Here is a 22,251-nt window from a genome sequence, read left to right as displayed (position 1 = left end):
TTTGTCTTTGTCTCTCCCATAATGCCCAGTTCTCTGCTATGGCAATAACAATGGCCATTTCTGCAGTACTTTCAAGTTTATGAAGACCTTTGCCTACATTCTCCTTTGAGTTTGACAGTGAGCTCCCTGGGGCCAGTGAATATAGATCTCCCTTTCTCTATACCCCCAGAATTTAGTGGCTTGCACACAGTAGGTACTTAATAAAAATAAATAAATCAGGCAGCTATGTGGTACAGTGGATAGAGCTCTGGACCTGGAGTCAGGAAGACTTGAGATCAAATCCAGCCTGAGACACTTATCAGCTGTGAGACCCTAAGCAAGTCACTGGACTTCTGCCTGCCTGTTTCATCATCTGTAAAATGGAAATAATAATAGCATATACCCCATAACATTTGTAAAAATGGAGACTTGAATCCAGGACTTCAATCCCCAGAAGTCCTTGCTCCACATCCCCAGAATGCTTTATAATCTCACTGAATTCTCACCTAGGCCGAGAGCAAGTTATTATTTAAAGGGTCTCCACCTAGGGCGGGGTCTCTTCTCTTTCCTGTTGCTGCTTCCAAGCAGATGTGTCTCTTTTCATAATGTAAGTGAGGTTGTCTAGGCCTCTCTGGGCCTAGGCATGTGCTTTCTTACTTGTATTTTCTTAAATTCTCAACCTTTAATAAAACTCTAAAAATATAATACTTCTTGCAGAGAGAACCTAATTTCTACCTGCCTCAGTTTCCCAAATTTTTAATCTTTACAGTTTGGCGTAACCACTTCAGGAAAATGAAATATCTCAATCTTCTGATTCTTTTCTTTACTGATCTTTAGTTCAGCTTTTCATAGCTACTGCCTAGAATTTTTTTAAGCACATTTCTCTGTTTTTTTTACCCTCACAAAGCTGCTGCTCCTTCCAGCCATTAGCTCACAAGCTCCCAGCCCTGCCTGCCTGTGATCTCTGGCCAGCAGACATCTTTTCTGGACCTGTTGATTTTGCCGCCCACCTGGCCCCTGGCTGCTTCGTTCTGCCTGCCTGTTTCTCCTGCTGCTGCTCCTGGCCTCTCTCCATCCTTACCTGGTTCCTGCATCCCAGCCCACCCCAGTGGTCTCTCACCCATCTGGCCCAGCTGATCCCTGTCCAGCAAAAACTGGCCTCAGACCCAGATGGCTCATCGCCCCAGCCCCAGCCCCAGGACAGAGGCTGTTGGTAGCAGATCAAATTTCTTCAGGATCAAAAACCAGCTGGTAACAAACGGGGGTATTGGCCACGTGGGTGGATGGTAGGAGGGTAGAGAGAAAAAGGGGAAGAAGAAAGGTTTTTCCAAACAGGAACTCAAAAGCACGGCTATTTTACAAGGATATCTTTTAATTGCATTGATCCTTTTATTGACTTCACCTGCGTGTCAGGAAGGAGATTCAGCTCCCTACAACCATTTAGCTAACTTTGGAGGGGCAGCTGGGTGGCTCAGCGAACTGAGAGCCAGGCCTAGAGACTGGAGGTCCTGGGTTAAAATCTGGCCTCAGATACTTCCCAGCTGTGGGGCCCTGGGCAAGTCACTTGACCTCCATTGCCTAGCCTTTACCACTCTGCCTTCTGACAATAGGCATCTAAATGGATAATTAAACAAACAAACAAACAAACAAAAAAAAACCCAAGGAACTTTGAAGAGACTAGAGGTTATATATTTTAAGGCATTTCAGACTCCAATGGTTTATACAAATCTCTGTATTCTCCTGCATTTTATTGTTTGCTTTGTTTAAGGTTTAACTTCGTGATTTTAAATTCATATTTATATATTACTGTATTCAATATTATTCTGTTACACTGAATCATTTTAATGTACTGAGTTTTGACTACTGTTAAATTCTCTTACTTTTCCCCTATAACCATATTGAACAAATATCATTGTAATTAATCCCATATATGAAAAAGAACAGCTTTTCTATTTTGCCTTTGTAAATTGTCACATAGAGGATAGATGGAATTCAGAACTGGTTATAATTGCTATAACAACCTTTGGAAAATTTAATGTGCTAAATATCTCAAATTGATTTTAAAGGTTTTTTAAACATGATTCTTGGAATTTTTTTTTTACAATCTCTAGTCATTTTTGCCTGCCCCTACCACAAGGTAAGGCCCATTCTAGTAGCTGAAGTGAAATACATTTTATAACCCCCAACCTTCCCACATTTCTAAATATGTGAATGGAAGTTGGGCAGTTAATCTCAGGGCATTTGTATCCCTAAAAAGCCTCCAAAAAAAGGAGCACCTCTTTATTTATACTCTTCAGCTCACTACTTTACTTCCACCAGAATGATATCTAGATTTCTTGATTATGTTCTTAACCCAAGATGAGTTTTACTTTGTTTAAGAATATGTTTATTACCAAGGTTGAAAGGTTTGCTATGATTGTAAAACTTGTGACAAGTATCCATTTTTTTAAATGCCATACAGAAACTTATGTGAAATATTATAGTGTGTTTGTTTGCTATTGTAATTAATTGGGCTATTGAGAATTTTGGGGATATCGATACCACATATTTGTACTACTGCTCAATTCATTTGCTCATACTCACAGAGGATCATGGCCAGATATGAAGAGGAAATGGATCTCATTTTTGGTGAGAAAGCCTTGTATTCTATATTTTCTGAGCTGACACAGAATGTCAATGATTACAAGCTATATTTTTGAATTTTTAAAAACTCTTTTATTATATTTTTCTCGCATGTGCAATATACTTTTACAGTTTTTTATTTTTCTCTCTTTTTTATATTTGAAGCACATGTCACCAGCATTAAGATTTTCTTTAACTTTTTGACTTTTCAGTAATATGTTTAAGATACATTTGCTAATGCATGCCCCAAAAGGCTTGAGACTATAAAAATGATGCCACTGATTATTTAAAATAAATTATGGGACTTTACTTAATGATTCTGTCTGATTCCAGGACAAGATATACACAAGAGCCATTGCACATGGCCAAAGAAAACCCAATCCAGGATGGATTGATGCACTTCTAGGCCAATGCAAAGGTTTTGAATCAAGTGTGTAGACTCAAGGTTACTGTGTTTTAACATTGCTAGACATAGGCTTTCCTTGTGTCCACACTCACTCTGAAAATACTCACAGACGAGTATCCCCCAAACCTTGGCTCCTATAGTCTGATCCCCTTTACTGCCTTTCATAGTGTGGTACTTTTCTGTAGTCCTGCCTACTGACTGGGTAAATGCATCATTGCTTAGATCATTTTGACTGGGCCCTGATTCAAGGACCTGTTATGGATTTATTTTTCCTTTACTTAAAATGTTTACACATAAGACTTTGATAGACTACATTTTCATCCAGTATTTTCTTTTTTTATTTGGATTTTTCTGATGTCTTTTTAATTTCTCTTGCCAATTGATTCATATACCTCATACTTCAGCCATGCATCCCTAAGTGATCCTGTATGTTTCAATCACCCTCTTAACAGGGGAATGTAAAAAATATCATTATTTAAATTGGAAAGTTTAAATTTCTTTTGAGAAGAATTTTAGGTAAAGAAAGATGATACTTCCCTGAATCCAGAAACTGAACTGTTGGAGAAGACACCATGAAGATACCTCCAGATCACAAGCTGCACAAAAAAGAAATCCAAATTGAACTTTGGGTGTAGTTGATTGAACATTTATTTGTATATATACTTTCATGCCAAAGGGGACTGCCCCCAACTGTTTTTTTGTTAATGCATCCAGCAATTATTGGTTTTGTTCTTTTTTTTCTCTTATCCTCAAATTATTATAATATTTAAATTGATTATGTTTTTATGATCCTTTGGGGAAGTCCTTCTTCCCAGAGGATCATACGGTGGAATGTAAAAAGGGAAACTTGAATCCAAGACTTCAATCCCCAGAAGTCCTTGCTCCACATCCCCAGAATGCTTTGTAATCTCACTGAATTCTCACCTGGGCTGAGAGCAAGTTATTATTTAAAGGATCTCCGCCTAGGGCGGGGTCTCTTCTCTTTCCTGTTGCCGCTTCCAAGCAGATGTGTCTCTTTTCATAATGTAAGTGAGGTTGTCTAGGCCTCTCTGGGCCTAGGCATGTGCTTTCTTACTTGTATTTTCTTAAATTCTCAACCTTTAATAAAACTCTAAAAATATAATACTCCTTGCAGAGAGAACCTAATTTCTACCTGACTCAGTTTCCCAAATTTTTAATCTTTACACTTTGGTGTGAGGAACAAATGAAATAATTATTGTAAAGCACTTAGTACAGTGCCTGGCCCATAATAAGCACTATATAAATGTTAACTATGATTATTACTGTCTTTAATGCTTGTTGACTTGACTTCTAGTTCTGAGCCACATTATCAAACTAATATTGGTGCTATTAAGGGGCACCTGGATGGCTCAGTGGATGGAGAGCCAGGCCTAGAGATGGGTGGTCCTGCATTCAAATCTGGCCTCAGACACTTCCCAGCTGGGTGACCCTGGGCAAGTCACTTGACCCCCATTGCCTAGCCCTTACTGCTCCTCTGCCTTGGAAGTGATACCTATTATTGACTGTAGGCAGAGGCTAACAGTTGAAATCTACTCGTGTATATATTATCGACACAGGTTTTGAGGAGTGATGCTGGGTGTCAAAGAATCGTGCTTCTTGTCCGCCATATTTGGACTGTATCTGGTGTTGTGTCTTGACAGTGCTTCCTTCTCCTGGACGTTCTCCTCCAGGGGTCCCAGCTTGCCTTGGCCATCCTCCAAGACCACTGGCAGGACTGACCTGGGCCTGTAAGTCACCAGAGGCTGATCTAGGAGGGTTGGTCATAGGGGTGGAGCTGGAATGAGGCAGTCTGAGCAATGGGAACACAGTGATAAGAATGAAGACTGGCAGGAGGTTGCCCCCCCCCCCACCTGCTGAGGTTGGTCTACCTCTACAGAGCAGCTACAGGCAGAATTAAGACACCCTGTGGATTGCAACAGGAGCATTAGGACCTGCCAGATCTTGTGATGGATTTCCCAAAGGTGGGGAGGCAGATGGACGCCTCAACAGGGGGACTACCAGGAGCAAGACCCATCTGGCCAGGAGCTGCCCTGTCCAGCTAAGGGTGGGGGCCATCTCTGCGGGAGATCAAGAGTGATAGTTTGTCTCTCACAGGGGACTGGAGTAGGAGCCATGGGCTTGTCAGGCTCTTGTCCTGGGCAGGAGTCAGAGATAGGGCCGGCTCTAGATCTGAGCCCACTGCCTCCCGAGTTGTTACTGCAAATCCTGCTCCACGTGCCCCCCCGGATGCTGGTGACACGATGCCGGGCCGTGTGCCGCCAATGGCGGGAGCTGGTGGACGGGCCGGCACTGTGGCGTCTTCGCTGGGCCCAGACCAAGGATGCTTCAAGCCAGGATCTGCTTGAAGCCACTCACTACTGCCCTCCTGCTCCCAAGCCTTGTTCCTGGGCCCGCCTAGGCATCCTGGAGCCACTGGGTCGGAACCTGCTCCGAAATCCCTGTGGGCAAGGTGAGCTCTTGAATGAGGAAGGTCTAGGGGAGAGAGCCCCTGGAAGGGGAACTGGGGGACGTTTTATCCTCCTGACCTTCCAACCCTCCCCTCTGCATATATTTGGTCTCCACAGAAGGGTTCCAGAGCTGGGAGCTGGAAAATGGTGGAGAAGGCTGGGCAATAGAAGAGAATCGCAAACCAGTGCCTGGGGCACAGGCCCAGACCTGCTTTGTGTCTTCCTTTCGGTGAGTCTCCCTATGAGTTCTAACCCCCTTCCAGACCCTCAGGAGGGGTCTTGACAGCCATCGCCATTGCCCCCTCGTTCCAATGAAACAGAAGAATTCTGTCTTGGAATTGCTTTTTTTTTGCACTGGGGCAGAAGCCTGGGCTCAGAGCCATGCCCTCGGGGAACCCACCTGGGACTCAGAACTGAGGGTGCCAAGCACCTTGCTGAAGCTGGAGTGAGTTCATGGAGACAGGAGTTGTCCATAGCATGGGGCTGGGGTGAGGGTGGGGAGAGAGCAGTGGCAGCTTCCTGGGGGAAAGGCCATTGCTGCTGAGCCTCCAAAAATAGCTCGAGGGACTGGTCTAAGACTGGAGGAAAAGCAGCACCATGAGCCAAATGTGTGGAGGAAGGAAATGAGGGCAGACAGAGGAGTATAGAAGGTGAGAGAGTGATTCGTTACAAAGAATGTAGCTTCTTAGATACACTAAATGTTTCTTATCCCAAACACAAGCCACGAATCTGGCTTTCTAGAATGTATCTTCTTATGTACGAGCTTTGGGGGTTCTTATGTATCTGCAATGTCTTGGCCCAGGGCCAGCTCCAAGAAATCCTGCTCAGACATTGGTTAAAGGAGAAGAACAGGAAGAGAGGGTTTGTGGGTTCTGAGGACTTGGGGCAGCCTAGCTGGAAGGGAAGATATGAGCCTGGGCTGCCCTGTATCATCTCTAGCACCTCCTTTCAGCCATCTCTGAGTCCAAGGGGAACCCCCAAAGTCACATCACCAACCTTTTCCTTCTACAGTTGAGGAAACGAGCTCAGAAAGATCAAGTTCCATAGCCAACGTTGCACAGGTAATGAGTGTCAGAGGTGGGAGGTTTTGAACCCTGACCATTGCACAACCCTGCCTTTCTGGATAGCCCAGTACATCCTTGTACTCACATACAACATAGTCCCAGAGACCCAGGAATGGCCTTTTTTGAAGGAGAGCGATGTAAGTTGGTATCTGGAGAAGGGTTCAAATCTCAGTGTATTAGCTGTGTGGCGATGGGCAAATCACTTTTCTTCTGGGAGACACAGTTCCCATTTGGGTCTATGAAGAAAGAGAAGGGAACAAGCCTTTAAGTTGCATCTATTATGGGCCAGATACTGTGCTACGTGTTTTTTTTATAAATGTTATCTCATCTGTTCCTCTCAACAACCCTTCAAGTAGATGTTATTAATATTCCTGTTTTATAGTTGAGGAAACTGAGGCAAACAGAAATTAAATGACTCATTCAGGATCTAGTAAGTTCGTGAGGCCAGATTTGAAGTCAGTCTTCCTGGCTCTAGGATCAGTGTACTTCCTAACTACATCTGGTAGGTACCAGGAGTCTCATTTTACAAAGAAGGAAACTGAGGCTCACAGAAGGCCTCCATAGAAAGAGACTGATCCTGAGTCACACAATGACAAGAGTTGAGATTTGAACTTGGATCCACCAGCAGAATTGCCAGAGCTGGGAGGGATTTCAAAGGAGATCTAAATCCTCCCTGGAACATCCTTCCTAAGTATCATTCGAAAGAAATGGAAGGTGGTACCTTTGCAGCTGTTATTCCCTATTGAGTTTAAACATGTCTGTGCTCCTTTTCAGTTGTATCCAACTCTCTGGGACCTCTTTTAGGGTTTTCTTGACAAAGATCCTAAAACAGCGTGCCATTTCCTTCTCCAGCTCATTTTACAAGTGAGGAAACTGAGTCCAACAGAGTTGAATGACTTGCCCAGGGTCACAAAGCTAAGAAGTGTCTGAGACTGTATTTGAGCCCAGGAAAATGAATCTTCCTGATTCCAAGCCCAGCACTCTATCCACTGTGCCACCTAGTTACCCCCCATGTCTATATTTTTATGTCTTAATAATGTCTCTGGTCCTACTTCTGTCTTCTTTTTTTTTTTTAAACCCTCACCTTCCTTCTTGGAGTCAATACTGTGTATTGGTTCCAAGGCAGAAGAGTGGTAAGGGCTAGGCAATGGGGGTCAAGTGACTTGCCCAGGGTCACCTACTTCTATCTTCTGAGGTCAAGCTGAACAAGGTTCTTTTATGTGATGGTCTATCAAAACACTGTTGTTAAAGATAGCTAACATGTGTCCTCCTTGAATCTTCTTTTCCCCAGGCTAAAGATGTCTAATTTCTTCATTATATCAGATGCTCTGGTCCCCTTCAGCATCCTGGTTCCCCTCTTTTTGATGCTTCTCAGTTTATCAAAGTCCTTCCTAAAATTTAGCATGAAAACTGAACTCTACATTCCAGGTACAATTAAATCAAGGCACAAAAACACACTGTTAATTTGTATTGAACTTCTAGTCCACTAAGACCCTCAGATTATTTTCAGATCAGCTTCTTTTTAGACATACTTAACTGTCTTGTACTTGTAGAGACTAGCTCAAGCCTAAGATTTCTTTCCTGATTAAAATCCATCTTATCCATTTGAGACCGATGCTCCAGCCTGCCAAGATCTCCTTGGATCCAGACTTTGTCATCCAGTGTGTTGACCATTCCTTTAAGCTTTGTATCACCTGGAAATTTGATAAGCATGTCATCTATGCCTTTATCCCAGTCACTGCTGAAAATGTTTAATTGAACAAGGCCAGGGGGCAGCTGGGTAGCTCAGAGGATTGAGAGCCAGGCCTAGAGACAGGAGGTTCTGGGTTCAAATCTGGCCTCAGACACTTCCCAGCTGTGTGACCCTGGGCCTGTCACTTCACCCCCATTGCCTAACTCTTACCACTCTTCTGCCTTGGAACCAATACACAGTATTGACTCCAATAAGGAAGTTAAGGGTTTTGTTTTTTTTTTTTAATTGAACAAAGCCAAGCATAGATCCCTGGAGTACTTCACCGGAGACTGCTTTCCAAATTGACATCAAAACATCAAATTAATGATGTGTCCTTTGGGTTTAGCAAGTCAACCAGGGCTGATTCCCCTTCATTGTACTGTGGTCTAGCCCAGACCTTTTCATCTTTTCCACGTGAATAGTGTATGGTCTGTTTGATTTCCACTACCATTTTGATTGTTTTTTCAAATGTTATTTTTATTTTTTTAAGTTTCTTTATTTTATTCCAGTAACAAATCTACACATAAGTTTTCCATGGTTACATGATTCATGTTCTCTCCTTCCCCAAGTTGACAAGCAGCTCCACTGGGTTATACGTGTATTATCACTCAGAATCTATTTCCATATTATTCATTTTTGCAATAGAATAAGCTTTTAAAGCCAAACCCCAATCACATGCCCAAATAAATAAGTGGTAAACCGCATGTTTTCTTCTGTGTTTCCGTTCCCACAGTTCTTTCTCTGGATGTGGATCGTGTTGTTTCTCATAAGTCCCTCAGAATTGTCCTGGATCACTGCATTGCTATTAGTAGCAAAGTTCATTACATTTGATCATACTACAATGTTTCAGTTACTGTGTACAGTGTTTTCCTGGTTCTGCTTATTTCATTCCGCATCAGTTCATGGAGGTCTTTTCAATTCTTTCTGAAAGCATCCTGCTCATCATTTCTTTTAGCACAGTAGTAGTCCATCCCCATCATTGACCACCATTTGTTCAACTTGAATGCCTTTTTTCCCCCTAAATCCCCTGGTGGTCTGGAACAATTCAGAGGGAAGCTGGCAGAGCAATTTCCAAGATTCTGGTTCAGGAAAAGGTCCTCCCTTCAGGACAGGATAAAAGGTCACCTTCTCCCTGTACAAGGAGTTCGATCCTCTTTCCAATTACTCCAGCTTCTCTCTTCCTATAACATGGATTTCTGCAAGGGAGATGGCAGTGCCACGAGCAGCAAGAGCAGGAGTGTCAAATGAGCTAGAGAAGAAAAGGACAAACCACTCTAGGATCTTTGCCAAGAAAATCCCCAAAAAGGGGTCCATGGGGGGCAGCTAGGTGGCTCAATGGATGAAGAACCAGACCCAGAGGTGGGAGGTCCTGGATTCAAATCTGGCCTCAAACACTTCCCAGATGTGTGATCATGGGCACATCACTTACTGCCTATTGCCTAGCCCTTATCATTCTTCTGTTTTGGAACCAATACACAGTATGGATTCTAAGCTGGAAGGTAGCAGTTTGTTGTTTTTTTAACCCTCAATACTGTGTATTGGTTCTAAGACAGAAGAGTAAGGGCTAGGCAATGGGAGTTAAGTGACTTGTTCAGGGTCACACAGCTGGGAAGTGTCTGAGGCCACATTTGAACCCAGGACCTCCCATCTCTGGGCCTGGGTCCCCATCCACTGAGCCACCAACTGTGCCCTTTTGTTTGCTTTTTTAAAGGAGGAAGGTCATGAAGAGAGCCGGACATGACTGAAAAGTGCCTGAAGATCAACGTGATGCATAGGATAGAGTCCTGGGCTTAGAATAAGAAAGGCTCATCTTCATGTGTTCAAATCTGGTCTCAGATACTTATCAGCTGTATGACCCTAGAAAGGCATCTGAATGCCTCAGTTTCCTCAGTTGTCAAAATGATTTAGAGAAGGAAATGGTAAACCTCTCCTGTGTCTTTGCCAAGAAATCTTCAAAATGGGGTCACAGAGTCAAACATAACTGAAATGACTAGATAACAATAGTGTGTTCAGAAAATCTTCCCACCCTCCTTGAAAACCTGGGAGCCAGAGGGAGTGATGGGGAGGAAAGCGGACGTGGATCGTTGCATTTTATTTCATACACTGTAAGGCTCTGTGGTCACAGCTCGCTAATGTCCGGAGCTCTGTGGACTGAGGGATGGGGAGAAGGCCCCAAACGTTGTCTCTTGAGTACATGTTATTGCATTGAACACAATTTGATTTCCTTTTGGATCCGTGTATCCTAGGCTGTTGGGAGGGGAGGGAGGGGACGTTTCCTAGTGATGAAAAGAGATCTGGCTGGCTCTTGGTCTCTCGATACCAGCCATACTACATGGGCGGTCAACCAGCCCCAGGAGAAAACGTTCTTCCCCTGAGCAATCCCCAAGTGTGAAACAGTAGTTGGAGCTCTGACCTTGCAGTCAGAAGATCTCGGTCGCAATCCCGCCCCTGACACTGACTGTAGGCCAGTCACTTCTTCCTCAGTTTTCATCACTTTGCCTGTAAAATGGGATAACAGTGACATTCACCTGTGAGGACGAATTTTAGAGGAGAATCAAATGAGATAATGTGCGGGAGTCAAAGATATTGATTGTCTTTTGGGTCTTTGTAACCCTCTCCCATGGTTGCGTGTTTACTGGTGTCTGCCTCTTTGGGACTTTGGGGACTCTTTTAGAAGTTCTCTTGGCAGAGATACTGGTCTGCCATTTCCTTCTCCCCTCGTTTGGCAGGTGAGTGGTTATTCCTGGCTATTATGATCACAGCCATGTATGTGTGTCTGTGTGTGTTTCTGTGAGTGTGCATGTTTGTGTGTGTGTCTCTGAGTGTGTCTGTGCATGTCTGTGTTGTGAGTGTGTGTCTGTGTCTGAGTATGTCTGTGCATACATGTTTGTGTGTGTGTGTGTCTCTGAGTGTGTCTGTGTGCTGTGAGTGTGTGTGAGTGTGTGTGAGTGTGCATTTCTGTGTTATGAGTGTGTCTGTGAGTGTGCGTGTCTGTGTGTGTGAGTGTGCATGTCTGTGTTGCGAGTGTGAGTGTATCTGTGAGTGTGCATGTCTGTGTGATGAGTGTGTGTCTGTGTCTCTGAGTGTGTCTGTGCGTGCATGTCTGTGTTGTGTGTGTGTCTGTGTGAGTGCATTTCTGTGTTGTATGTGTCTGTGAGTGTGCGTGTTTGTGTGAGTGTGTGTCTGTGTGTGAGTGTGCATGTTTGTGTGTGTGTGTCTGTGTCTCTGACTGTGTCTGTGCATGTCTGTGTTGTGAGTGTGTCCGTGTCTCTGAGTGTGTCTGTGTGAGTGCATTTCTGTGTTGAGTGTGTGTCTGTCAGTGTGCATGTTTGTGTGTGTCTGTGTCTCTCAGTGTGTGTGTGTGTAGGGTGCTGGGATATGAGTTCTTCCTGGATGTAGGGAGGCTTCTGAGTCAGAATCCCAGGATGAGACGGGGGAGGAAGCCAGGCTGGCCTGGGCCCGGCGCAGGTGGATGGCTGGGCAGAGAGCTGCCAAGCCCTGGGCTAAGAGCCGGGAATGCAGACAGACAAGCAGGACAGTCCTTGCCCTGGAGCAGAGGGAAGAGTGGGCAGAGCGGGTAAGAGGGAAGGGCAGCGATGCCTTGGAGGTGGCTGGGAAGGACGACAAGGCCTGGATCCCAGCAAAAGCAGGCGAAAGCTCTGCCCCCAGAGGCAAGGCTAGTTCTGTGTCGGAGGCAACACTGGCAAACTCTGCCCCCGAGGGCCTGGCGCCGGCCGGCCGATGTGACCCCTCTGCGTCTGGAAGGGCCTGAACTCTTCCAGGCCTTCCTGGCTCTCTGGGGGCCACACTGGAGTCCAGGAGCATCCTGGGCGACAGCAATAAGGCTATGGACAGGATGGAGCGAACTCTAAAGGGAGAGATGTGGCTGCTAAGCCAGCGGTATCAGAGGGAGGAAGCTTCTCCCCTCAGCCTTGGCAAGGAGGCCCAAAGGTGGGGTGTCTGGGAGAAAGCCCTGGAGGAAGAAACCCAGCAAGAAAGAGTTTGTTTGCACTGATGGAGATCTCCCTTCTCTGCAGAAGCCCCAGACTTTGGGTGTGGACCAGCAAATAGCTTGTTCTTTATGCTGGTTAGCTGTGCAGGACTTTTGTTTTCTTCTTATTTAAAAACAACAACAACTTTGTTCTAAGAAATGGCTCTCTAGGAGAAGCTGGGAGAGGAACAGGCTTCTGGTGGCAGTGGATGGACTGCCTGGCCTGGAGTCACAGGGACCTGAGTTCGAATTCGGCCTCAGACCCAAAGCACTGGCTTTGCGCTCCTGGGCATCCTTTCCCATTTAGGCAGAAGGTGGCCAGGAGCCTCCCTCCGCCTTCCCACTGCTCATGGTCCATCCCTGACTACACACAGAACCTGAATCCCACTCCTGAGAAGGCTTATGGGAACAAAGGCAGAGCGGGATAAGGAAGAGCCCCAAAGTGAAATAGAATGAACTGCCGGGGAGTACAGTGGGCAGAGTCAGTCCCTGGGTTCAAATCCCCTCATTGGCTTCAGACATTTACTGACTGTGTGACCCCTCCCTGGGCAAATCACTTTACCCTGTTTGCCTCAGTTTCCTCATCTGTAAAATGAGGGGAGAAGGAAAGGGCAGACCAGTATTTCTGCCAAGAGAACCCCTAAAACGGGCCCCAAAGAGCAGACACCAGTAAAGGAGCAACCACAGAAGATGGATTTAACAGCAGTGAAATCCCGAGGAGAGGGGCCTGGGGGACGTAGATTGGGGAAAGGCAGGAGAGGCCAAGGAGGGCGCTGCTGGTCCCCCCCTCCCCCAGCCCACCATGGCGGCTCTCTGGACCCTTCTAGGGTCTGCTCTCCAGCTCAGGCTGTGCAAAGGGATCCGCGCCCAAGAGAAGGGCCGGTGCGACAGCGCAGGGGCAGGGTGGTGCGGTGGGGGGCGCTCCTCTGATCCTGCCACGGGGGCTCCTGGGAGGGAAAAGACTCCCAGGAGGATGCGGGGGCCGCGACGGCCCTCGATTGCCCCTAAAAACCCATGGAGGAGGGCAGAGAGGCCGTGGCAGAGTCGGGGCTGAGCATCCATTTCCCGCCGCCGGCTGGGGTGGTGCTGGGGAGCGCAGGGACCCGCCCACCCGAGCTGGGAGGATCGGGCGCCGCCGCACTCCTGGCAGCGGGCCGGAGGGGAAGTGGGGAAGGGGGAGCTCTTCCCGAGGCCCCCCAAGGCCCATCCCCCCTCCAGAATCCCCAGACGGCCCGGTCACGCCGCGTGCCCGCGCCAGAACGCCGGGCCACTGAGGGCAGCCACACGTCGTTCCACGCCAGGTCGTGAGCCGCGGAGGAGTCCTGAGACTGGGCTTCCCCGCTCTTTCCCACGGGAAAGCTGGCCTGCCCGCGTGCCTCGGCCCAGACCGGGGAAACCCTCATTCCACCCCCCCCCTCCTCCCGGCCCTGGCTGGCCCCCCTCACCACCCTCCCGCCGCTGCCCCCCGGGGCCACGGCCCACTGGGGCGGAGGGAGGGGAGGCAAACTGCCCCATCGAGTCCTGCTGGGCGCAAAGCAGGACGGGCCGGCGGGAAGCCAGCGCGCTCTGTGGGAGGAGAGGCAGAAAGCCCAGAGGCCTCGGGGCGCCCTCCCCGAGCCCGGGACGAGTCGGGGCAGGAACAGGCGGCAGCCGGGGCACAATGACCTAGTCTTCTCTGCCCGCGCGGCCCCATTCACAAGAGCGCCTCAGTGTTCCCAGGGAAGGGGCTGGGTGCCGAGGGAGCGGCTCTCGAGCCCCTCCCCGTCCTCCCGCCCCGCCCCCCTCCTCCTCTCCTTCCCCCGAAGCAGGACGGCGTCCACCGAGCGCCCCTGCCCCTCCCCCTCTCCCCAAGCACCTTCTGGAAGTCTCCGGGGCTCGGAGAGGCGGGAAGGGAGGCACAGGGACCTCGAGAGGGATTTCACCGGGGGACGCGGGTTTGGAGCCCCGGAGCCGCCCTCCGCCTTCCTGCCGATCCTGGTCCTTCCTCTTATACACACAGAACCTCACCCCGCGCCCGAGAAGCTCCTAGAAACTGAGGCAGAGCCGGATAAGAGCCTGAGGATCAATCTCCCCAGAGACTCAAACTGAAAATAGAATGAACTGCTGGGTGGTACAGTGGCCAGGGTCAGAGTCGCTGGGTTCAAATCCCACCTATGCCTTTCAAATCTGGCTCAGACATTTACTGACCGTGTGACCCTGGGCAAGTCCCTTTACCTGTTTGCCTCAGTTTCCTCCTCTGTCAATGAGCTGGAGAGGGAAATGGCAAACCTGGCTCTGTGACCCTGGGCAAGTCACTTTACCTGTTTGCCTCAGTTTCCTCCTCTGTCAATGAGCTGGAGAGGGAAATGGCTAACCTGGCTCTGTGACCCTGACCAAGTCACTTTACCTGTTTGCCTCAGTTTCCTCCTCTGTCAATGAGCTGGAGAGGGAAATGGCAAGCCTGACTCTGTGACCCTGACCAAGTCACTTTACCTGTTTGCCTCAGTTTCCTCCTCTGTCAATGAGCTGGAGAGGGAAATGGCTAACCTGGCTCTGTGACCCTGACCAAGTCACTTTACCTGTTTGCCTCAGTTTCCTCCTCTGTCAATGAGCTAGAGAGGGAAATGGCAAACCCCTGCAGGATCTTTGCCAAGAAAACCCCAAAAGGGGTCATGGAGAGTCAGACATGACTAAAACAACCACGTGACTTTATTATTCTAAAGACCTTGGGTAAATGACTTGACCTGCTGGGACCTCGGTTTCCTTATCTGTAAAATTAAGGCGTTGGACAAGAAGGCTTTTGAGGTCCCCTCTGGTTCTAATGGTCTGCCTGTGACTCTCCAGCCCCCCAGGAGGAGGAGGGAAGGGAGGGAAGGACTTGAAGGAAGGGGGAGAACAATGGCTCAGGACTTAGATCTTGGTTCAAATCTCTCTCTGCACCTGCCGGCTGTGTCTCTGAGCCTCAGTTTCCTCATTTGTAGAATGTGGCCAATGATAGAGCCTGCCCCATCGGAGGATTCAATGTGCTCAGGCTTTGGAAACCTCAGCGCGCCACAGGCGCGTCATCTCTCATCATCCCGAGCTCCTCCCTCCCCCCCATTTTTATTAGCGTCTCTCCCCATGGGTGGAAAGGGAGTGTCTGGGGCTGGAGTTGGGGGGCTCACCCCAGGCTGCTCTGGGCAGAGAGAGGGAGGCCTGGGAAAGGGGGACGTGGACACCCCCATCCCTTGGAGGAAAGACACGAGACGCGGGAGGTGGGAGGCGGCAAAGACTTTATTGGGTGGTGAGGCCCCCTCCCCAGTACAAACCCCGGCCCGGCGGCTCCCAGCTCAGAGGACGGCCACGTTCTGGAGCTGCACGTCGCCCCCGACCTCCAGGACCCGCACCAGGCCCAGAGGCATCCGGTGTGAGAAGCGATGGAACATGTGGTCTCCGGTCACAGCCTGAGGGGCAGAGACAGAGGGAGAAAGGAGTCTCGGCTGGACCCTGTCGGCCCCAGCATGGTCCAGGCAGAGAAGGTGACATCCGGCCCCCCCCCCCCCGGGAGCCTCCCTGGCCCCCTGCTGCCCCCGCCCCAAATCTCTCGCCCAGGGGGTGCCCCACCTTGAAGGAGTCGTCGCCCGCGATGAGGAGCAGGTCGAAAGGCTGGCCCCGCTGGAAGGGGAGGTGGGGGCTGCGCTCCTCCTGCCCCCACGCCCCTTTCTCGAAGGTGTTGAACACCATTTCCCCCGTGTCCAGGCGGGGATTGCAGTGGAGGGCCGTGTCGGCCCCGGAGCCTTCGGAGCACAGAAGGTTCACGTGGAAGCTGCGGCCACACGAGGAAGACTCGAGTCAGCGCGGGCCTCGGGGGCTGTGGGGAGGGCTTTGGGGCCAGGATGGAGACTGGGAGTCCAGGGGCTTCAGGATCAGGACCGCGGGGAAGGTGAGCATCCCAGGGGGCCGAGGGATGGGAGACCAGACCTCTAAAGGAGCCCCCCAAGGGGCAGGGTTCAAGGATCCGACCGCCATCGGGAGTCCGGGGTCCCAGGCGTCAAGGCGGGATGTGGGTTAGGGATCGGGGAGCCCAGGGTTCTGAGGGCCGCCCAATCAGAACTCCTGAGGCTTCCGAGAGGCAGAGGCAGCGGGGGGAAGCTGGCTCCCCAAACAGATCCCCCTGGGTCACCGGATCGATCTCCAAAGACCCCCCCAAAGGACCCCGAACTGCCCTCTCGAATTAGCCCAAGATCCAGGGCCCAGAAAAGAGACTCGGAACCCCAGAACCCCCTCTCTGCCTGCCGCGGACCCCGGACTCACCGACTTGCATTGTCTGGCACGGTACCCCTCACTCGGATCACAGAGCCGGGCCGGAGCCCATCTTGGAGTATAGCGCGGTGAGGGACGTTCTGCGGGACACAGGCAGGGAGGGGTGAACCCCACACTCTGAGGCTTCGGGACAGACAGCAAGGGAGGAGGCAGAAAGCGGCCCCAAGGGGCATCGGGGAGAGAGCAGCCCCGGAGAAGAGGCACAGAGAGAATACCCGGGCCGGGGGCCACACCGTCCCCCCCTTCCACCTTCCCCAGGACTCACGTAGCTTGCCATGGTCTGCCTGCACGCGTGCTACAGGGTGGTGGGAGCTGGATGCCAGCTGGGACAAGTCTTATAAACCACGGGGGGATGGGGAGCGCCCTGACTCACCCACCTCCGCCTGCCCCGGGGGGCTCGGTGACTCATCTCCCAGAGAAGGAGGGGAGAATAGACAGGGCAGGGAGTGATCCCCCAGATAACAGCTCCCCAACCCCACCCTGCCTGGGAGATCTCCAAGCACAGCTAATTCTCCAGCCTGGGTACCAGAGCCTCCTCCTGACACACGTACATCTCATTAGGAGACGGGGAACCTCAGCGACATCCTAGACCTCAGAGGAGACAGCTGTGAGATTCCCAGAAAGCGGGAGGCTGGGAGGCTGGGAAGGTGTAGGGAGGCCGAGACCACTCACACAAGCTCCCATCCATCCACACGTGTGCTTGCCAGATGACGCAGAGCCCCAGGGTGCTGGGCTGGGAGAGGAGACCCAGACAAGTAGCTCCCCATCCACTGTCCCTCCCTGCCCATCCCAGTCTCTACCCTTCCACCAGGGACCTTGTAGTGTCTGGAAGTCAGAATTCCAATAGAAAATGGGGGTGTACTCATTGAGGGCAGCTTGAGGTTCCTATGGGGTCTTGACCTCCATTCTAGAATGTGCCCAAGTGTCTTAAGGGCTTAGAGATCCTCAGACTAAATCAGAGTGGCGCCAGACGAGAAGGAGAGTAACTGGATCTGGAAAGCACCGAAGAGCTCCTGCGCCAAGACCTCCAGGGAAGGGGAAGCCTGGAACCCCCCACTCTCCCAGCCGCACCTCCACAGACCTGGCTTCTTTCCAGCTTCCCTCTGCTGCTCCCAGTTCTGCACCCTGGAGCCAAGCACAAAATCCCTCTTCCCTCGGAGAGCTGGTTGGATTAAATTGGGCATATTCCAAGAGACTGGTGAGCTCAGCACTGTGGATGGTCCCTGAAATGTTCTAGAAGCTGGTCTTCTTGGGGCCTCTCAGCTTCTCTGGGTGCTCACAGTAGGCTATCAGTTATCCCTCATTCTCTCCATGTAACTGGTTGTTCTTTTTCAGTCATATTTTTTCTTTTTTTTAAATCATTCTTGAATTTCTTTTTTCACTAACTAATTTATTTTCTCTCCTTCCCCTTCTAACCATTGAAAAAGAAGAGGGGGGGGGGGAACCCTTGTAACAAATATGCATAGTCAAGCAAAGAAAAAATTAGTACAGAGATCACTTCCAAAAATGCATGTCTCATTCTGCACCAGGTGTCCACCACCTCTCTGTCAGAATGGGTCCTAAGGAGTCATGATTGGTCAGTCATTGCATTGGGCACACTTCTTTTTTTAAATTTGTTTATGTTTTAATTGAAATAATATTTATAAGTGGTTAGTATAATGCCTGGTACACAGTAAGAACTTAAAAATAAGAACTTAAACTCCATTTCCCTCTTCTTCCTTTCATTTGAGCACACTTTTTAAGTCTTCAAAATTGCTTGTCTATTTGCAGTGTTATTTTTGCTGTATAAATTGTTCTCCCACTTTCACTCATTTCACTTTGAATCCATTCATACACATCTTCCCAGGTTTCTCTGAAATCATCCCTTTCATTCTTTCTTTTTTTTTTTAAACCCTTACCTTCTGTTTTGGAGTCAATACTGTGTATTGGCTCCAAGGCAGAAGAGTGGTAAGGGCTAGGCAATGGGGGTCAAGTGACTTGCCCAGGGTCACACAGCTGGGAAGTGTCTGAGGCCAGATTTGAACCTAGGACCTCCAGTCTCTGGACCTGGTTCTCAATCCACTGAGCTACCTGGCTGTCCCCCCTTTCATTATTTCTTATGGCCCAAGTGTTCTATCATTTCTTTAGCTATTCCCAATTTCCTGATTCCCTTTTTTTTTTTAACCCTTACCTTTTGTCTTAGAATCAGTATTGTGTACTGGTTCCAAGGCAGAAGAGTGGCAAAGGCTAGGCAATGGGGATTCAGTGACTTGGCTGGGGTCCTACAGCTAGGAAGTTTCTGAGGTCTTCCTGTCTCCAGGCCTGGCTCTCTAGCCACTGTGCCATCAAGCTGCCCCTCTATATCTCTTCTTTCATGAAGTTTCTTCTACTTCTAGATTTGATTGGTATTTCCTCTCATGTTGTTCCAATTTATTTATGATATCACGCTTTATTTATAAAAATGTACCAGGGAGTGTGTCTTGGTATATGGTGTGAGATGATGATCTCTGCCTAGTTTCTGCCAGATCACTTTTCAGTTTTTCCAATCATTTCTGTCAGATAGTGAGTTCCTGCTCCAATAGTTGGGGTCTTTGGTTTGATCAAACACTAGGTTCCTGTGCTCATTTGCTTCTGTTTATTGTGTATCCAGTGCAAAATTGGCTTTTTTAAGCCCTTACTTTCTGGCTTAGAATCAATGCTGTATAAGACAGAAGAATAATCAGGGCTAGGCAATGGGTATTAAATGGCTTGCCCATCATCACGCAGTTAGGAAGTATCTGAGGTCAGATTTGAATTCAGGATCTCCCATCACTAGGCCTGGCTGGCTCTCAATTCACTGAATCACGCAGCTGCCCCCTGACCAAACTCTTTTGAGTGATTATGGATCTCATTTGAGAGGTCATCTGGAGTTTGATATGATCTGCCTCAAATCACTGGCACACAGGACTATCCGGAAGACATCCCACTGGTAAGGATTCCTTTCTTAACCTTGATTTTGTGCTGGATGTCCTCCATGACACTGGCAAGTGAACTCCTTTGGAGTGTGTGGGTCTTGCCTTTTATCCCTTGCTTGATGTCCAGTGCTGCCATTTTCAAGGATTCTTCTATAATCTTGACTTAAACATATGTAACCCTTGAACCAAAGAGCCACTTGCATAAGATTCTTCTCACTGGCAGAGACTGATTACTCAGTGTTCTGGGCCTGAGTGGGGGCAGAATTGGTGAGCGCTAGCTATTGGTGTTCTAGCTTCCAGCCTCAAGAGGGAAGATGTGTCATTACAGATTTCCTGGAGGGAGAGAAAAGCTCTAAGAAGAAGCCAATGTGCTGAGGGACCAGCTCTTCAATCCTCATGATATGCGTGGAACTGTGGCTATGAGAACTGATGAATGGGAGGGTTTGGGAGAAACCTGGAAGACTTGTGTGAACTGATACAAAGTGACGTGAGCAGAACCAGGGGAACAACTTATACACTGACAGAAATGTTTTAAAGATAAGCAACTTTGAAAGTCTTAAGCAATCCAATCAATTTAAAGATCCACCAAGACTCCAGATGCATGATGAAACATGCTACCTGCCTCCTGGCAGAGAGGGGATGGACTCAGGATGCAGATGAAGACATAGATTTGGATCTGGTCAATAAGATGATTTATTTTTCTCAGCAATAAATATTTGTGACATATTTGTTTTTCTCTCTTTTATCCTGGGGGCAGGAGAAGGAAGAGAACATGGATTTCCATTCATGAAAAAATTTTTTTTATTTTTAAAAAGAAAAACCAAAGGAACTGGGGAGAGACAGAGAAACAGTGGCAGGGACACAGAGAGAGGAAGCGACAGAGAGGAAGAAAGAGAGAAGGAAAAAATGAGAGGAAGAGAAACAAAGGGAGGGGGACAGAGGAGGGGAAGAGAGAGAGGCAGAAAAAGAGTGACAGAGTCACAGGGAGAGCAGAAAGGACAGAGAGGAAGAAAAAGAAGAAAAGGAGAGAAAAACAAAGGGAGGGAGGGAGAGAGAAGGGGAAGAGAGGCAGAGACAGAGAAACAGAATGACAGAGACACAGACAAAGAGAGAGTAAGGGATAGAGAGGAGAAAAGGGGAGAGAAATAAAGGGATGGAAGGAGAAATGGTGAGAGAAGGGAAAGAGAGACAGAGGCAGTGAAAGAACCTTGTGGATTTGTTCCCATATTTAAATCAGATTCAGCCACTTATGATATGTCTGACTTTAAATAAGTCCCTCTCCTTCTCTGGATCTCAGTTTCTCCAGCTGTATGCCACAGAGAGTTGGACTTGATTATTAATGGAAGTGTCAGAAAACTTCCAAATGCCCCACCCCCAACCAGATTAGAACGTAATTGGGAAATGTTTAGCTGAATTTAAAAAATGACAGTACAACATAAATAATGTCCATTTGTGGCTTTCTGAGTCAATCTGGAGCACTGCAGGGCTCTATTTCTAGGCTGACACCACTGGCCTAGATAGTCTCAGGACATCGTCCTCAGATGTCTCCTTGATGTCCCCCAAGCCTTCTCTTCCTCAGGTGAAAACTCCCTAGTTCCTTCCCTTTGCCTCTAAACTAGGATACACTCGTTTGGTTTTCAGGCTTCTCCATGATCTGGTTCCAGCTGACCTTTCCAGGCTTGGTGGACCTCTGCCACCCCTCCTGGAATGGCTGCCCTCTCCTCTCCCATCCACCTCCTAGAAGGCCAGGCTTCCTTAAAGTCCAGCTCCAGAGCTTCCTCCTGCAGGATGCATTTCACTTCCTCTGTATACAACCCCCACCCATACAGGGTAAACTCCTTGAGATCAGGGGCTGCTGTGCCCTGAAACAGAATCCAGGAGACCAGCCAGACTGCCTTGAGCAAGAGGAAGCCTCAAGACAGAAAGAAGAGGCGTGATCCTGCCCTGCTGCTTTGCTGATGTTTTATCTACTGCAGTTCCTGGTGATCGTGAACCATCTGGCATCTGATTGTGAGACCAGGCCTGGGTCCTTCTGGATCTAGGACCTTCCCCGGGGCCTACCAGGCTTACACAGACCCTTCCTTAAAATCAGCCAAGGGGGGTTTAGTTTAGCTTAGCCAAGATCAGGGACTGGGGCTTTAGGCAGTGAGGAGAGGATTCATGTAGGAAAGTCACTCTGAAGAAATCTGTGTGTGTGACTGCTGGAAGTTGGGAAGAAGGGAGACATGATTATAGAGTGGAAAGCCCAGGGTGGTGTGGGCTTAGCACTGGGCATTTGAGCAGTATAGTGTAGACCTCTAGATCTGTGGTCAGGAAGACCTGAGCTCAAATCTGGCTTCAAACATTTGCTGATTGTGTGACCCTAGGAAAACCACTTAATTATTGTTTACCTCAGTTTCCTCATCTGTAAAATATAAAGGGATATAGAATAAATGTTAAATCTGTAATGTATATAAGGAGAGATAATAATAGCAATTACCAGAGTTGTTGAGAGGCTTCAGTGAGACATTTATAAAATGCTTTGTAAACCTTAAAGCACTATAGAAATACTAGTTGTTATTACTATGACATTTCATCCCCTCAAATTAAATTCCAAACCTAGCCAGCATATCCACAGAGGCTTGAAGGTTGGAGTAAGGGGTGGATTAGAGAGTAGTCTAGGTGTCTACAAGTATAACATGCTTTCCTGGCCTATTATGAGACTAAATAAAGTCTTTTGGAACTATCTATGCACCAGAAAGGAATTGTGGCTACTAGGTTAGGAGCTCAAGAAGA

General features: G+C 48.5%; 2 protein-coding genes and 1 long non-coding RNA gene across 6 annotated transcripts; 2 read left to right on the top strand and 1 right to left on the bottom strand.

Moving 5' to 3' along the window:
• Nucleotides 1-896: 896 nt before the first annotated feature.
• On the top strand, nt 897-10,500 carry LOC103102959 (F-box only protein 27-like). Of its 4 annotated transcripts, none has more exons than XR_008911607.1 (6): nt 897-4,032; nt 4,669-4,755; nt 5,123-5,477; nt 5,593-5,704; nt 6,487-6,536; nt 9,983-10,500. XR_008911607.1 is itself a non-coding variant. In XM_056796136.1 (5 exons), the coding sequence occupies exons 3-5, from the start codon at nt 5,141-5,143 to the stop codon at nt 10,014-10,016; spliced, it is 483 nt and encodes a 160-aa protein (XP_056652114.1). In that variant the 5' UTR covers nt 901-4,032; nt 4,669-4,755; nt 5,123-5,140; the 3' UTR covers nt 10,017-10,499. The 4 variants fall into 4 exon arrangements, 2 of the variants coding, with proteins under 2 accessions (XP_056652116.1, XP_056652114.1); XR_008911606.1 differs by lacking the exon at nt 9,983-10,500 and adding an exon at nt 9,005-9,949; XM_056796136.1 differs by lacking the exon at nt 6,487-6,536 and having other exon boundaries at nt 901-4,032; nt 9,983-10,499.
• A 4,972-nt stretch (nt 10,501-15,472) lies between these two features.
• On the bottom strand, nt 15,473-16,925 carry LGALS7 (galectin 7). Its single transcript, XM_001367847.4, has 4 exons — nt 16,809-16,925; nt 16,535-16,623; nt 15,845-16,046; nt 15,473-15,684 (listed from the first exon to the last, which is right to left on the bottom strand). Exons 1-4 carry the CDS (start codon nt 16,818-16,820, stop codon nt 15,571-15,573), a joined length of 417 nt encoding a protein of 138 aa, XP_001367884.1. The 5' UTR covers nt 16,821-16,925; the 3' UTR covers nt 15,473-15,570.
• Nucleotides 16,926-17,062: 137 nt separating this feature from the next.
• On the top strand, nt 17,063-20,472 carry LOC103103281 (uncharacterized). Its single transcript, XR_008911608.1, has 3 exons — nt 17,063-17,741; nt 19,338-19,490; nt 19,770-20,472. It is a non-coding gene; the product is annotated as an uncharacterized LOC103103281 (long non-coding RNA).
• Nucleotides 20,473-22,251: the final 1,779 nt, after the last annotated feature.

The sequence above is a fragment of the Monodelphis domestica genome, chromosome 4 (assembly GCF_027887165.1).
Source record: "Monodelphis domestica isolate mMonDom1 chromosome 4, mMonDom1.pri, whole genome shotgun sequence".
NCBI lineage: Eukaryota > Metazoa > Chordata > Mammalia > Didelphimorphia > Didelphidae > Monodelphis > Monodelphis domestica.
This window is presented reverse-complemented; position numbering and strand designations above follow the sequence as displayed.